Genomic DNA, 14,887 nt, shown 5'->3' with positions numbered 1-14,887 from the left:
TAAGATACTTGTATGATAACTAACTCAATCAACAATGAGAGATGTTACTCTCCGGCTAATGTCAAGTGTTAGTCTCTGATTTCCACTTTTTAATTTTCAGTTCAAATATGGCAAAATCACCTCGAAACACAATGGGAGTGTGAAGAAAGGTGTGATCTTCGCCACATACTCTTCCTTGATAGGGGAGAGCCAGTCTGGAGGGAAGTACAAGACCAGATTTCAACAGCTTCTCCACTGGTGCGGGGAGGACTTTGATGGAGTCGTATCCTTTCTGGGAAGCTATATAAAGAACCAACAGCTGGTTTAATATATGTGCTTAGAAAATAATGATACATTTGTTCTATTTTTGTGACTTTTCCGGGTTTAGTGTCCTGCGTGGGGGGGTACAGACGGAGGTAGGGGACGAATTGCGAGGTTTGACTGACAAATTGAGGGCAAATGGCGTTACGAGATTTACTCACAAGCTCGTTTTAATGCTTTTCCATTGGTTGCATTTGGTAAAAACCACACAGAGACGTGAAGGGTGACCAATGGCACTGATTTATGACAAAAAGTGACATTCGAGGTCCTGGCACAACAGCGACGATATGCAAAAATTACACATCTGTTGCTCTTAACAGCACTGAGGTGATTGCAAGAACATCCTTTAGCTTTTCCTCTCCAGAAATGTGAATGGATTTCTTTAACATAATGTCTTAAGATCGTGTATGACGAGTGTCACAAAGCCAAAAATGTCTGTCCAACTGGATCGTCCAAACCGACTAAGACTGGGCTTGCAGTGTTGGAGCTGCAGAACAAGCTTCCCAAAGCACGGGTGGTGTACGCTAGTGCCACAGGTGAGTGCACATGTAATCGACTGAAATCCACAGAAGCCTAGTGGACAGAAGATGGTCCTGCACGTTGAATTGATTGGTACCCTAAATTCAGGTGCCGATTGTGAATCTGTATGAACATGTGATTTGTTAACTAGGTGCCTCTGAACCCCGGAACATGGCCTACATGAACCGGCTGGGCATCTGGGGTGAAGGAACCCCCTTCAGAGAGTTTACCAATTTCATCCAAGCTGTGGAGCGCAGGTACGTTTTTGTATTTGTACATGATGGAAAGATTTCCAAAGAAAGGAGCAAAACAATGTCCATGGAATGATGGGTGGTGTTGAATGTTGTTCTTTTTCCTCCATATTTCCCCCTGCATTTTAGAGGTGTCGGTGCCATGGAGATAGTCGCTATGGATATGAAACTGAGGGGGATGTACATTGCGAGGCAGTTGAGTTTTACAGGTGTGACTTTCAAGATTGAGGAGGTTCCTCTGACTCCACAATACGTCAAGATGTACAACAAATCTGTGCGGCTGGTAAGGACCTGAAAATAAGCTTGTGGAATTCCATTGTAAGCGTATTGTATTCATTCTTTTGATTTGTGCTCACAGCTAATGAATTGATTTATTGTGCTGTCCTCCTGCCTGTTTCAGTGGGTGGTGGCACGCGAGAAGTTCCAGCAGGCCGCTAACCTGATGGATGCCGAGCAACGCATGAAGAAGTCCATGTGGGGCCAGTTCTGGTCTGCTCACCAGAGGTTCTTCAAGTACCTCTGCATTGCTTCCAAGGTCCGCAGAGTGGTCCAGCTGGCCAGAGAGGAGGTCCAAAATGGAAAGGTGAGATTAGACTTGGAAAAACTTGAGCATTAAATATCTGCACATGCACTCGTGAGTCGTGAGTTTGTTAAACCCTCATTATCAATAATCTGGGATTTCTCTGTACAACAGCTATGTTCACTGCTGTCCTCTCAATGTGTGTATGAATCATGCGGACACCCTGTCTGGTCTACAGTGTGTGCTGATTGGTCTGTATGAATCATGCGGACACCCTGTCTGGTCTACAGTGTGTGCTGATTGGTCTGTATGAATCATGCCGACACCTTGTCTGGTCTACAGTGTGTGCTGATTGGTCTGTATGAATCATGCCGACACCTTGTCTGGTCTACAGTGTGTGCTGATTGGTCTGTATGAATCATGCTGACACCCTGTCTGGTCTACAGTGTGTGCTGATTGGTCTGTATGAATCATGCTGACACCCTGTCTGGTCTACAGTGTGTGCTGATTGGTCTGTATGAATCATGCGGACACCCTGTCTGGTCTACAGTGTGTGCTGATTGGTCTGTATGAATCATGCTGACACCCTGTCTGGTCTACAGTGTGTGCTGATTGGTCTGTATGAATCATGCTGACACCCTGTCTGGTCTACAGTGTGTGGTGATTGGTCTCCAGTCAACAGGAGAGGCACGGACACTCGAGGCTTTGGAGGAAGGTGGAGGAGAGCTCAGTGACTTTGTGTCTACTGCCAAGTAAGGATTCACTTGAACCCCAACTGAAAACAAACCATTTTTGCACACAGCTTGACAAAGAATACGGCATGCTGTGTCAACACAACCTCCTATATGTTTTTAGAGGTGTGCTGCAGTCCCTGGTTGAGAAGCACTTCCCAGCTCCGGACAGACAGAAGCTCTACAGCCTGCTAGGCATCGACCTCTCAGCCAAGAAGACGCCCTCTCCCAGTGAAACTGCAGCTGAACTTTCTCAACAGAAGGGCAAGAAGCGGAAAGGTAGGGGAAAAGTCGGCAGAAGTTGACAGATTAAAACTGTGCCAGTCATCATAGTTTATTTCTCAGAATATTGCACATTTAGCTCCATATTCCATTCCATATTGATGTCTGAGGAAGAGCATTAGCTCGAAATGTCACATCGGTTTTGTCGAATACATTTTATTGATGGGCGCTACAGTGTAGCAGTGTGCTCTCTGATCCTTTAATATTCCATATTGACTAATGATGAGGACACAACATATTTATACCTACTTTTGAGCCATAATTTGGTTTGAGATTGTTGAACCTGACCTGGTGGTAGAAGTTGGGAAATTTAAGTGATCAAATGGCTTTATCTTTTAAAATGTTTCGGTCTTGTAGCTGTATTCTCATGCACAGGATTATGTGGCTTAAACATTTTTTTTTACATTTTCTCTCTTTCTGTGTGTTGTCATTCTATGTGATGTCATTCTATGTGATGGCCCCTCCAGGTTCAGAAGTGAAGAAGCAGCCAAAAAAGAAGCATCGCAAGCATGGCGGTCTGTCTGGGAGCAGCTCAGAGGAGAGCCAGTCAGAGGAGTCGGACAAAGAGTCTGATAAAGACGGCGAAAGCGACGACAGCTTCAAATCTGTCAGCTCAGGAGATGACGATGACTTCAACCCATTCAGAGATGAGTCTGACGACGATGAGGAAGATGGTGAGGATTCAGGGGGCTGTGATTAATCAATTTGTATAACCTTCATCTAGAGGGGTCATATATTCTATAGAGTCCAGTGGTTCACAAACTGGGGTAGGTGGAGGTACTACAGGGGGCACTTGAGAGCATGGGGAAATGAAAAAATAGAAGAATAAATCATGAACATAAATGAAAGCTTAAAATCTGCTCAGGATGCACTAATTACATCTCTCATTCTTTCTTATTTTGTAATGTTATATTGTTCAAATGGAGGGTTATCATTCGTTCATTGCATCATATGCTATAGTTTTCTCTTTTTCTAAACAAAATGTTGTAGTCGGGTAAAGGAGGTACATGGATTCAGAAAACTTTATTTTAGAGCACTTTATTCAGTGCTCCCAACAAACCTTTATGCCCTCCTTTTGTATAGATCCATGGCTGATCCGAAAAGAACCAAAGAAAGGGAAAGAGAAGAAGAAGAAAAAAAAGAAGAGAAGGAAGAGTATTGACCCAGACTCTATTCAAAGTGCCTTGCTAGCCTCTGGACTGGGCTCCACCAGACATGCTTTCACTGCCTCCATTATCCCCCCGAGCACACCTGCCATAGGTAAGCATGTCCAGTATCCCCCCCGAGCACGCCTGCAGCCTTTCCCCCTGTTTCTCATTTCTCTAAGGGAGGGTGGAAGGGAAGTAACAGGCAGCGATTGTTTTGTGTAGAAAGTTTGTGAAAATCTCTGCACTTCACCTGTAAACTGAAATGAAAATGAAAACGCCAATAAATATATTGTTAAAAAAAAAAGTGATGGATCCCTTGTTTGTGCTTTGCCATAAGTCAAGGCAGAGAGTCCTGATAGCTGCCTGACGAGTCAGGACGCCGTGGAAGATGCCCAGCAGATGAAGCGAGACCTTCTGGAAAAGCTTGAGAAGCTCGCTGAGGATCTACCTCCCAACACTCTGGACGAGCTGATAGACGAGCTGGGAGGACCAGACAACGTGGCAGAGGTATTAACAACTATGTGGCATTAAATCCCATTCATATTTTGGATAGAGCTACATCAGTATTTGGTTGTACCTTGAACACCAACATTGGTCTAATCACTTTACCGACTCTTCAACTTTGCTTCAGATGACTGGCCGTAAAGGTCGTGTGGTCAGCAATGATGATGGCAGCATCTCGTATGAATCTCGCTCTGAGCTCGATGTCCCAGTGGAGATCCTCAATCTCACAGAGAAGCAGAGGTTTATGGATGGAGAGAAGGTAAAAACCAATGTTATTGAAGAGGGGGTGGATCTGTATGCTTTCAGGCATATGACAGTAGATTTCATGGCTACTGAATACTTTCATAAAAGCAAGAGTGATGTGTATAACTAATGTGAAAAGTGATCATTGCTGTCTTTCGTTCCAACCAGAACATAGCCATCATCTCGGAAGCTGCCAGCTCAGGTATATCCTTGCAGGCTGATCGGCGAGTGAAGAACCAGCGGCGGAGAGTCCACATGACCCTAGAGCTGCCTTGGAGCGCAGACAGAGCTATACAACAGTTCGGTCAGTAGACACTCAGGCATGGCTTCTTTGTGTGACCACACAACTAGACAAAATGCATGGTACTCAAGGTACCTAACTGGTTTTGCTCTGTTTATTTCTCAGGGAGAACACACAGGTCAAACCAGGTCACAGCTCCAGAATATGTCTTCCTCATATCAGAGCTTGCAGGAGAGCAGAGATTTGCATCCATTGTTGCCAAAAGACTTGAAAGCTTGGTAATGGCCCATTGCATTTATGGTGACATTTAAATAATAATAATAAAAACTGAGAAAGAGGGATGAAAGTAAATATCTGGAAGTGTAACATTTTTACTAAACATAAATGTACTTGTGTTATCTTTGTTACAGGGTGCTCTCACTCATGGAGACAGAAGAGCAACAGAAACAAGAGATCTGAGCAGATTTAATTTTGACAACAAAGTAAGCAAATTGAGCTGAGCATGTGTCTATGAATATATTCTGTTGCCTTTTTAATTTGCCAGTGACTATAACCTTTGACCTTTGCCACAGTATGGCAGAAACGCTCTGGAAATTGTGATGAAGTCCATCGTAAATCTTGATACTCCGTTGGTGTCTCCACCCTCAGGCTTTGTAGGGGACTTTTTCAAAGGTATGAGTCATAGGGCTTTTCCAAACAGGCAAGGAATTGATTTCCTTTAACTCCGATTGCAACAATCATTTTGTTTGTTTTACCACTGGTTCAACTTGAAGATGTTGCAATTAATTGATTTCTGTATGAAAATATATCTGGTTATTTCATAATTATTCGTGGCCGTTTCTCCTCTAGAAATCCAAGGTGGATTAATAGGTGTGGGTCTCATAAATGTGGACGAGAGAACGAGCACACTGTCACTGGAGAAAGGTGATTCCTCTTCCTTTGTGTGTGTAGAAAGATGAGAAGAATACTGCTTGTGAATGTTTCATAGCAAAATTTGTTCAACGTGCGATTGTCTAAATTCTTACATTAAGCTAATGTGTGTATTCCCTCACTATTACAGACTACAATAACATTGGCAAGTTCCTGAACCGTATTTTGGGCATGGAGGTCCAGCAGCAGAACAGCTTGTTCCAGTACTTCGCTGATACTCTGGGTGCTGTTATTCAGGAGGCCAAGAGGAATGGCAGATATGACATGGGCATTCTGGGTAAGATAAAACTGTTGTTTCTCATGAGCTCATTGAACCATTTTCACAGATGCAAAACGCCTTCTTTGAGTTATGGTCGATTTGAAGATAAAGGGCACCTACATTAAAAGCAATTCTCTCCCATTTTCGAAAATCAGTTGTGAGTCAGAATCGTGTCTCTCCGTCCTGACTTGTATGTTATGTTCCCAGTCTTAAATTGGAGGCAAAGCGCTGGGTATCTAATGTATCTGATGACCTTGCCCTCCCCCTGTCTTCTACCAGATTTGGGCTCCGGCGATGAGAAGGTGAAGAAGGTAGACTGCAAGAAGTTCCTAACACCGGGCTACACCACATCAGGACATGTTGAGCTCTCCACAGTATGTCAAATTGTCATATACATGCCTTAACTACTAATCTGTACTTTTGTGTATATTGTTGCTTTTGGGTCCTTGTCTTGAATGAATAACCCAAGTCAAGTACTGCATCACAGTGTCAGTAGTGTGCTCAGCTTTGTACCTGGGTGCCTCTCTTCCCAGGTAAGTGTGGAGAGGGGAATGTCATGGGAAGAAGCCACCCATGCCTGGGCAGAACAGAGTGGACCAGATGATGGCTTCTATGTACAGGTACAGTGGGACTTTTCTCACTTATAAAAACTATAAGTGCACTCCGGAGAGTGCCGACCTCCCAAGGCCAATACTCCAGTCTGCTAGGATATTAGGGGTGTCAAAAATAATCGATTATAAGATGCATCGCGATGCGGACCTGCACGATTCTGCATCGATTCACAAATGTAAAAAATCGATTATTTAAAAATATATATATAATCAAATAAAATATAATGGAAGTACATGCAGTTGTTTATTTGAATTATGGATCATAATACAATGCAATTCTAAATGCACTTTTATTGTAAAAGTAGCCACACAGTGAGAAAAAAGAAAGTGAGAAAAAATAAATCATGTATTGGGGGAAAAAAAGGGATTTATCGATGCATCGAGATGCATCGATAATCGAATCGAATCGTAGCCCTCTGAATCGTAATCGAATCGTGAGGCCAATGAAGATTCACAGCCCTATAGGATATGCACATTTTGTGTGTCTGATCAGGACCCTGACCCACCCACATCCCCCCAGTCACTCGCCCTATCCAGCACTCAAATCCCGATTCTCTCCAACCGTCCTATCCCTAGCTGCAGCTGCTTTTCCCTAGCCCCGTCCCGGATCGGATCCGTGCCAAATTTGTACGGGTTCTTCCTTGCCCCCATGCTACACCCCCCCCCCCCCCCTCCCACCAAGTTTCATGAAAATCAGCCCAGTAGTTTTTCATTAATCCTGCTGACAGATGAACAGAACCTCCTTGGCGGAGGTCATTATCCTTGCAAACTTTGCACTGGCTACAGTAACAATGAGTGGAAGTTAGTGTTGAGTGATTGCTCAACAGTGTCAACAAACATGTTTACTCGATTCAAAGAGGAGACGGTCCGATCGATAGGTGTCTTTATTTGTCAGATTTAATGCATTTTGAGCGGAGTATAATAGTCTGTCCATTCTTGCCGTTGCAAATTTCATTTCTACTCCTGAAGTACAACAACCTGTATTTCATTTTCAGGTGAGGAACAACAAGAAAACGGCCATATTGGTTAAAGAGCTGAATACCAAAAAGAGGCTGTTCCTGGTGTACCGGCCCAACACAGGCAAACAGCTCAAACTGGAAACATACATAGACATCAAGAAGAAGTGTAAAAAGGTTTGACACCATTGTTGAATATTGCTATGAGAGAAAAGTGCCAATTCAAATGTGCGGCCAGCTTGATTGATTGAATCGTGATGTTCTCTGCTCTACAGGTCTTGTCAGACGATGCCAAGCAACACTGGATTGACCAGTACAAGTCTTCTGCAAACATCTGTTCTCATGCATATTGGTATGTGCAAATGGAGATTAACCAATTTTACTGCTGGTTTTCACAGTTATCTAAGCAGCAAAAATGGTCATGCCAGTCAGCAGTCAAGCTCGTATCTGCTTTTATCTTCGGTCATCATCATCATGTCGGCGTGTTCTTGTGTTCCTCTTCCCCCAGGCGTGGTAACTGTAAGAAGGTGTCAGTGGGTCTACAGTGTGAGATTGGGCTCCGGTGTAGGACGTACTACGTTCTGTGCGGCTCCGTGCTCAGCGTGTGGACGAAGGTGGAGAACGTGCTCGCCTCAGTCAGTGGAAGCAATGTGAAGATGCAGATTGTTCGCCTTAGAACAGAAGATGGACAGAGGATAGTTGGTAGGTTGAAGGGACTGCTGGTTTGAGCTTTTAACACACATTAACCGTCAACAGGCTGTACGCTTGGAGACTAATTCTGACTTTTATTGTGTTTCACAGGGCTGCTCATTCCGGCGAACTGCGCGTCTCCCTTAATCAACATCCTTTCGACCTCGGACCAGAGCCAGCAGCTTGCTGTGCAGGAGCAGCAGAAGTGGCAGCAGCTTCACCCCCAAAGTCTCAGCCAAGCGCCCAACACATAAGTCTGGCTGGACCACTCGGCTCCATGGGCTTCAGACCCATCTCCACACCCTGAGTTCACATCCCAACCCGAAGGGATTCGACTCCACCAGTCTCCATCTCTGCACTGCAAGCAGCAGTCTCACCCCCGCTAGTTTGAGGGTTAGAGGTATCACACCGAGCAAAGCAGTGGCAGTACAGAGAGAAGATTTCAGGGTGTTTTTGTTTTTTTTTCATCTCCACAGACTCTGTTTTCACCTAGAGAAGTTTGATGGTGACGTAATAGTCCTCTGACATTCAGAGTGAAAGGTTTGAGCTGCATTGATCAAGACAGCGTAGCCACAAGTTGAAACTAAGAAGGCGTGATGGCCTGTGGGTGTTCTGTTCTAAGCTGTTAATATGTCCCGTGCCAGTGTTCTAGTCAAGACCAGCCCAAATGAGACCAACACCTGTTGTACTTAGTCGAGACCAAAGGTGGTTAAGACAGACCAAGTCTGTCCCAGGACTGAGAAATACTTTGCAGTTATTTTAGAAATTGATTAATGCTAAACTACAATGTCATATTTAGACATGATATAGACCACTCATCTACCCAGGCACAAGAAAATGTTATCTTCATATAAAATAAATTCATCATTCCATAACCATTTTATTTAGTACTACACTAGTGTTTTTAGTTCTTAAGACCAAAATGTAATTGCTTATTCACCAGCCACTTTGGTATTTACCTCATTTTATTTAGCTTTCCCCTCGTAGGATGAGGTAATTGTGCACCTTTTACGTTGCACAGTGTTGTCACATTCAGAAGATTTGCCCCAAGAGGTATAGCATCCTTTGTCTGGTTCCACTAGATGTGTGGTATCTCTTGCAAAGATTTAGTACCAAGGAAGTAAATCTTTCTTTTAGTATTGAATCGGTAAAGGTTTGTGGAATGAGGAATTGTTTGCTGCGATCAACAAACATTTTATTTGATAAAACTGGGTTTTACTGTATGCCTATGGAGTCAATGGGCAACACTGAGTACATTACAAATACAGCATGCGTTTCTTTTTAGTTGACTGTTAATCTACCAATTTAAAGGATGTGTGCTGTATTGCCCAGTCTTTAGAAAGACTGTACTTGTTCTTGACTTGCTTTTAGAGGTTGACCTTGCCATCTTGGTCTTGACTTGGTTGTCTCAGTCAAGACATGTCTTTGTGTGGACTTGTCTTTGTTTTAACTGGTTGGTCTTGACTACAAAACTGTCATTAGGAGGAGAGGAAATGTGTTGATGGAAACAACGAAACAAGAGTCAAGGAAATTTGAAATGCATGTCCAAGACCAGACTGGGGTTTTGGTCTTCAAACGGGTCTTGAGAGACTCAAGACTCCTCTCAAGCACTGTGCTGGACTTTGTCTAATGACCTCCAAGACTGAATTTTCCACAGCAGGCTGGAACAGTGTTTTTTGTAATGGACACAGAATTGTGCTCAGGGGTTAAACTATTCAAAGACCCTCTTTGAAAATCAAACTCAAAAGGAATTTAGGAAATATCTGAACTGCATGATGAACATAATTCAAATGCTCTCCACTTCTACTCTGACAGACGTGTGGTGTCACTCTTTCCCACTGTACTCTGGCTGTATTTACAGCTTGTAACCTCAGTACATGTTCCGGAACACATCCATGTCGTCGTTATGCTTTCTGCTAGAGCCCAGTTTAAATTAAGAGTGGATAGCTTCTATCGCGAACTTACCTCTTCTGTTGAGCAGATATTGTTGAACGCCATTGCCTCTACAGTTCTATATTTGCATCATAGATCGGCACTGGAAGGGACAGCCCAAAGTCTGGCAATATGAGCTGTCGTGACTCGTGATGGTTGATAAAAGATGGAAGTATTTTATATCGCAGGAATATGCTCCGACACATCCTTAACCTGTGGATTCAATACCGTTATTTAAGTGTGCGTATCCTCCTGTTCTTGATTGATATTCATTTAAAAACAATAATTGAAATGGGAAGCAGGATTTTGTCTTTGTACCATACCAGACAATGTGTATTTTCTATGCTTTGTAAGGGGGTGAAACCAAGCGTGTTTCCCGGGAAACAAGTCTATTTCCTTTAGCGCAAGGTGCTCTCTCATAGCAAAACTTTAAACTGGAATGTCCAACATATACATAAGCCAATGTCTGAGGTGTTTATTTTGACGTTCAATACGTTCTGTACATGGGCTGCTGACTCTGTTCTAGGCTTTGTGAGTGCTGTAAATGTGATGAGAGGTGGGCTGTTTTGCAGTTGAAACACTTGAAGGACTTTTCCTTTGATCTTCGCACGAGTTGCACTACTGACAAGAGTTCGAGTTGTACAAAAAACTGCATTACATGAGTGCAATGACCAATAAAGCTTGGTATACTTCTATCTCTGATTAATGTGACGATACTAATCTCTATGGACTTTATTTCCAAGTGCAGGTAGTAGAGTTGTCAAACAACCGGGCAATTGAGGTCAGGAGGACTTTATCGAAGAGTAGCAGATTTATCAATTTACTTTCTTCCCCTTGATCCCTCCAGATTCCCCACATTACCAGTTTTCTGGGTTTACCAGAGCCAGTGAGATTTATGCTCAAATTGAAGGAGGATGGCCAAGTAGTCGAGAAACCATCCTGCAATCAGACCTAAGCTCAAGTGTCCAATCTTTAGAAGTAAAGGAATGACATGTGACATCAGCGGTTTCAATAGATCTTGCAATGTCTTTGATTAGCTCCTCAAGCCAATAACTGCTACATTTAAATCGTTCATTCATTGTCTACCTCCGAACTGTCTTTACCTGTCCAATTTAGGATATTGGGAGGCTGGAGCACGGAAGGCAAATCTATGGGGATATGGGGAAAGACCCTGAATAAGTCACCAGGCCATCACAGGGCGAACACAGGTAGACAATCACAGTCACATTCACACATACGGGCAGTTTAGAGTCTTCAGTCCACCTGACCTGCATGTCTTTGGACTGTGGGAGTAAACTGGAGCACCCAGAGGAAACCCACACAGACAGGATTATGAAAATGTGAAAGTTCAAGACTATAAAACCATACTGCTCCTGCTGTGACCATGCAACACCCCAGGAACAAGTTCACCAACTTGAAACATTACACCAACTGCACACACCTGAGTGTAACCTGGAGACGTGTGATGCAAGACTTGTAACTAAGGAGGTCATGATGTGTAGCATTTGTTGGGGTCTTGCAAGTCTGTGTGACCCCACAGGCTTGATTCTTTATGATGTGGTAAATGCTCTATTTCAGTGCTGCTTACCTACAGCACGGCCTCTGACACTGTTGATTACAACATTTATAAGTGGTTGATTTAAAAGATTAGTGGGAATTACAGACACTGCAATTTATTTGGCCATACCTCTCATCTAGACCAGTGGTTCTCAAAGTGGCGTCCAGGGACCCCCAGGGATCGTTGAGGGGGTACCAGGGGGTCCGCAGCAAAAAGCGAGATAATTTATTTTCACTATAATGGCATCCATAAGGTAACACAATTACAGAATGTATGAGTTTTGGTGATGGGTTTCATACTTTCTATAATAAAACATCTAAAAGCAAAAGTCTTATCAGATGGGGGACCCTGGGACAAAATCTTACCAAATGGGGGTGGTCTAATTTGTGTCAGTTTGAGAACCACTGATCTAGATAGACAGTTCTCTGTTGCCTTGGCCAGTTCTATCTCCAGCTCTGTCCCACGTTGTTCTCTATTTGTAAAGTTCATTGTAAGTTATGCAGGGCTGGAGAAGCTACTCACAGCACCAGCTGGAATGGAGGAGCAAAGAAAGACTGTTGTGTCCTTCCAAATTCATCTCTCCCACATGACAGCCAATTTAAGACCTCTGCAGAGTGGTTGGGATGGGAGCGACTGCCTGACAAGGGCTAGATGGTAAATCCTGCCAGGCAGGGACTTCAAGGAAGCAGAGATCCTCGTCCCTCACAGTTAATTTGCCCTCAGCATCCGCAGTCTCAAACCCAAACTCGCTATAGCACCCACCAACCCTTCTGTCCCTCCATCGCAAATGTGATAAGACAACATAGTTGATTTGAGTGGGACACAGCACAGGCCTAGTCTTCTGATTGCTGATCATTGTTGCTTTTATCAAGTGCCTATCCAAGTGTCTACCTATAGGCCACAATAACTATATATATATATATATATATATATATATATATATATATATATATATATATATATATATATATATATATATATATATATATATAATATTGTACTGTATATACTGTGTGTGTGTGTGTGTGTGTGTGTGTGTGTGTGTGTGTGTGTGTGTGTGTGTATATATATATTGTACATACTGTGTGTGTGTGTGTGTGTGTGTGTGTATATTATATATATATATATATATATAGCCTACATATATATATACATATATATATATACATGTATATATACATATATACATATATATACTGAAACAAGCAGGACCCCCGGAGCCAGCAGGTCCCCTCAGTGTGTGTGTGTGTGTATATGTATGTATATATATATATATATATATATATATATATATATATATATATATATATATACATAGCCTACATATATATATACATGTATACCGTATATACATATATACATATATATACTGAAACAAGCAGGACCCCCGGAGCCAGCAGGTCCCCTCAGTGTGTGTGTGTGTGTGTGTGTGTGTGTGTGTGTGTGTGTGTGTGTGTGTGTGTGTGTGTGTGTGTGTGTGTGTGTGTGTGTGTGTGTGTGTGTGTGTGTGTGTGTGTGTGTGTGTGTGTGTACGTGCGTGCATGCGCGTGTGTCCACCATGTGGTCAAGGGAGTGATGGGACAAGATGAGCTGGTCTCCTGTTCCAATTTGAATGGAAGAGCGGACCCTCGCCTCATGCCCATAGATTAAGAGACTGGATCCTTTTGCAACTAATTTATTATTATTTATAATTATTATTTGTTTTTAATTGTGAAAAGTAAAGACTCATCAAGGATCGGCGATGGAAGCGTCCCCCCAGACAAAGCCAGGTAACGTTATCTAAAAAGTGCTCTTGCCCCCCCACTCGGTCATGGTGGAAAGCAGTGTGCATATTTCATTGATAAACAAAGGCAGCTCGCTACTATATGTTACTACAACTAAATGTAAATGTAATGCCACATTACATCACGAAGTGGGCAGTCTACCTGCACTTTGTACATGTAACGTGATGCGAAAATGTAAGAGGGAAAACTAAGTCTGAAGGAAAGAAAGTAGTCTGCAACGTTCACAGTTCACCCGTTCAAATACTTTTGTGTAGTAGTTATCAAACTTATAGTGCTCCGTTGATTCTGTTGTAAAGTATAGCTTTCCGTAGACTTCCTAATTAATGTTTCAAAAGTAGGCAAATTGGTCAAAGTATACGTTAAGTCGTGTTCATTTGAGTGAAACCGTGCTCGAATTCTGTCGATTTATTATGGAAATCACGTTTTAACCATTTTCTGGTAGAAAATCCCCAATGGATAGTTGCAGCGTTAGAAAGCATAGTGGGTGTCAATATAAAGTGACGGCCATATTTGCCGGTGCCGCTGTTGTAAACAAAAAGTGAGAGACAGACGCTTCACTGAATTTCGGGTCATTTTTATTTCTTTAATTTACAATGTCTTTGGGAATGTCTTATAAACCCAATGTCCATCAGCACATTCCAGGAACTTCTGGGAACCAGGGTAAGGAAAAAATCCGGGCAAAGATCAAAGTATCCATCCGTTAAATCGAGTGTTAAATTCGGGGTCTCGGAGAATACCTGGAGAAAGACCGTGTCTGTAGTTTTTGTCCAGTTATATATATAGGGTCAGATCCTGGGAGCTAGCTGCTAATTCATATCCGCCATTATTACTAATGTAAAAGAGCGCCGTCCGCGTTATCAGGCGGCGAGGTGAAACGGTAGGAATGAGAGGTTAGTAACGCGTCCTAATCTGGTCATTGTCCTGGCCGCGGTGTCCTAATCCAGGCGGGTGGGAGCCGTTACATGGTGACAAAAATGTATCACTTTGTCTTCTTGAGTCAGCCCCTTGTTCCGTTTCCTCCATGATGCTCCTCTCCTCGCCTCGCACGGAGCTGCTGATTGATCTGCCACTGAATTTTTTTATGACTCTTCGAGGACATCTCGCGTTAGACCACTCTTATTGCACTTGCAAAAAGCCTCCCTGCCTGCCAGCTATACTGCCAACAGCAGGGGTAAGTCGGTGGCGGCGGGTAGAGAGAGTACTGGAAATCTATATTCAAGTAAAAGTGACATTTCTCCCATAAAAAATTTTACTCGAGTAAAAATGATAATGTATTACCATTTTGACAGGGTTCCTTGAAATCCTTGAGAGTTTGTGAATTTGAGGAAGAAGGGGGAATAAAGCAAGGCATTGAACGTTTTTTTAATAGACATCATATAGACATGGGTTATTGAAAGTGTTTGAATTTGTAGATTGTTGTGCAAGAAT

General features: G+C 42.9%; 1 protein-coding gene across 4 annotated transcripts in view; it reads left to right on the top strand.

Annotated features, from left to right (window-relative positions):
• The window catches only part of sbno1 (strawberry notch homolog 1), a 34,438-nt gene that overhangs the window by 18,010 nt on the left and 1,541 nt on the right, over positions 1-14,887 (top strand). The window contains exons 11-33 of one of the 4 annotated variants that reach the window (XM_083638959.1): positions 101-262; positions 701-836; positions 971-1,076; positions 1,200-1,353; positions 1,471-1,653; positions 2,245-2,342; positions 2,446-2,600; positions 3,071-3,277; positions 3,687-3,863; positions 4,089-4,258; positions 4,383-4,514; positions 4,667-4,802; positions 4,905-5,017; positions 5,150-5,221; positions 5,312-5,411; positions 5,589-5,663; positions 5,800-5,946; positions 6,208-6,302; positions 6,462-6,548; positions 7,535-7,672; positions 7,771-7,847; positions 8,004-8,197; positions 8,297-10,804. In XM_083638959.1, coding sequence (XP_083495085.1) covers positions 101-262; positions 701-836; positions 971-1,076; positions 1,200-1,353; positions 1,471-1,653; positions 2,245-2,342; positions 2,446-2,600; positions 3,071-3,277; positions 3,687-3,863; positions 4,089-4,258; positions 4,383-4,514; positions 4,667-4,802; positions 4,905-5,017; positions 5,150-5,221; positions 5,312-5,411; positions 5,589-5,663; positions 5,800-5,946; positions 6,208-6,302; positions 6,462-6,548; positions 7,535-7,672; positions 7,771-7,847; positions 8,004-8,197; positions 8,297-8,439 — 3,057 coding nt within the window. In that variant the 3' untranslated portion in view covers positions 8,440-10,804. Of the gene's footprint in view, positions 1-100; positions 263-700; positions 837-970; positions 1,077-1,199; positions 1,354-1,470; positions 1,654-2,244; positions 2,343-2,445; positions 2,601-3,070; positions 3,278-3,686; positions 3,864-4,088; positions 4,259-4,382; positions 4,515-4,666; positions 4,803-4,904; positions 5,018-5,149; positions 5,222-5,311; positions 5,412-5,588; positions 5,664-5,799; positions 5,947-6,207; positions 6,303-6,461; positions 6,549-7,534; positions 7,673-7,770; positions 7,848-8,003; positions 8,198-8,296; positions 10,805-13,991; positions 14,120-14,887 lie in introns of those variants that run through there. The other 3 variants (XM_083638962.1, XM_083638960.1, XM_083638961.1) reach the window with 3 other exon arrangements.

The sequence above is a fragment of the Poromitra crassiceps genome (genome assembly GCF_964638095.1).
Source record: "Poromitra crassiceps genome assembly, chromosome: 6".
Lineage (NCBI taxonomy): Eukaryota > Metazoa > Chordata > Actinopteri > Beryciformes > Melamphaidae > Poromitra > Poromitra crassiceps.
The sequence above is the reverse complement of the archived record's forward strand: the minus strand, read 5'-3'. Positions and strand labels throughout refer to the sequence as shown.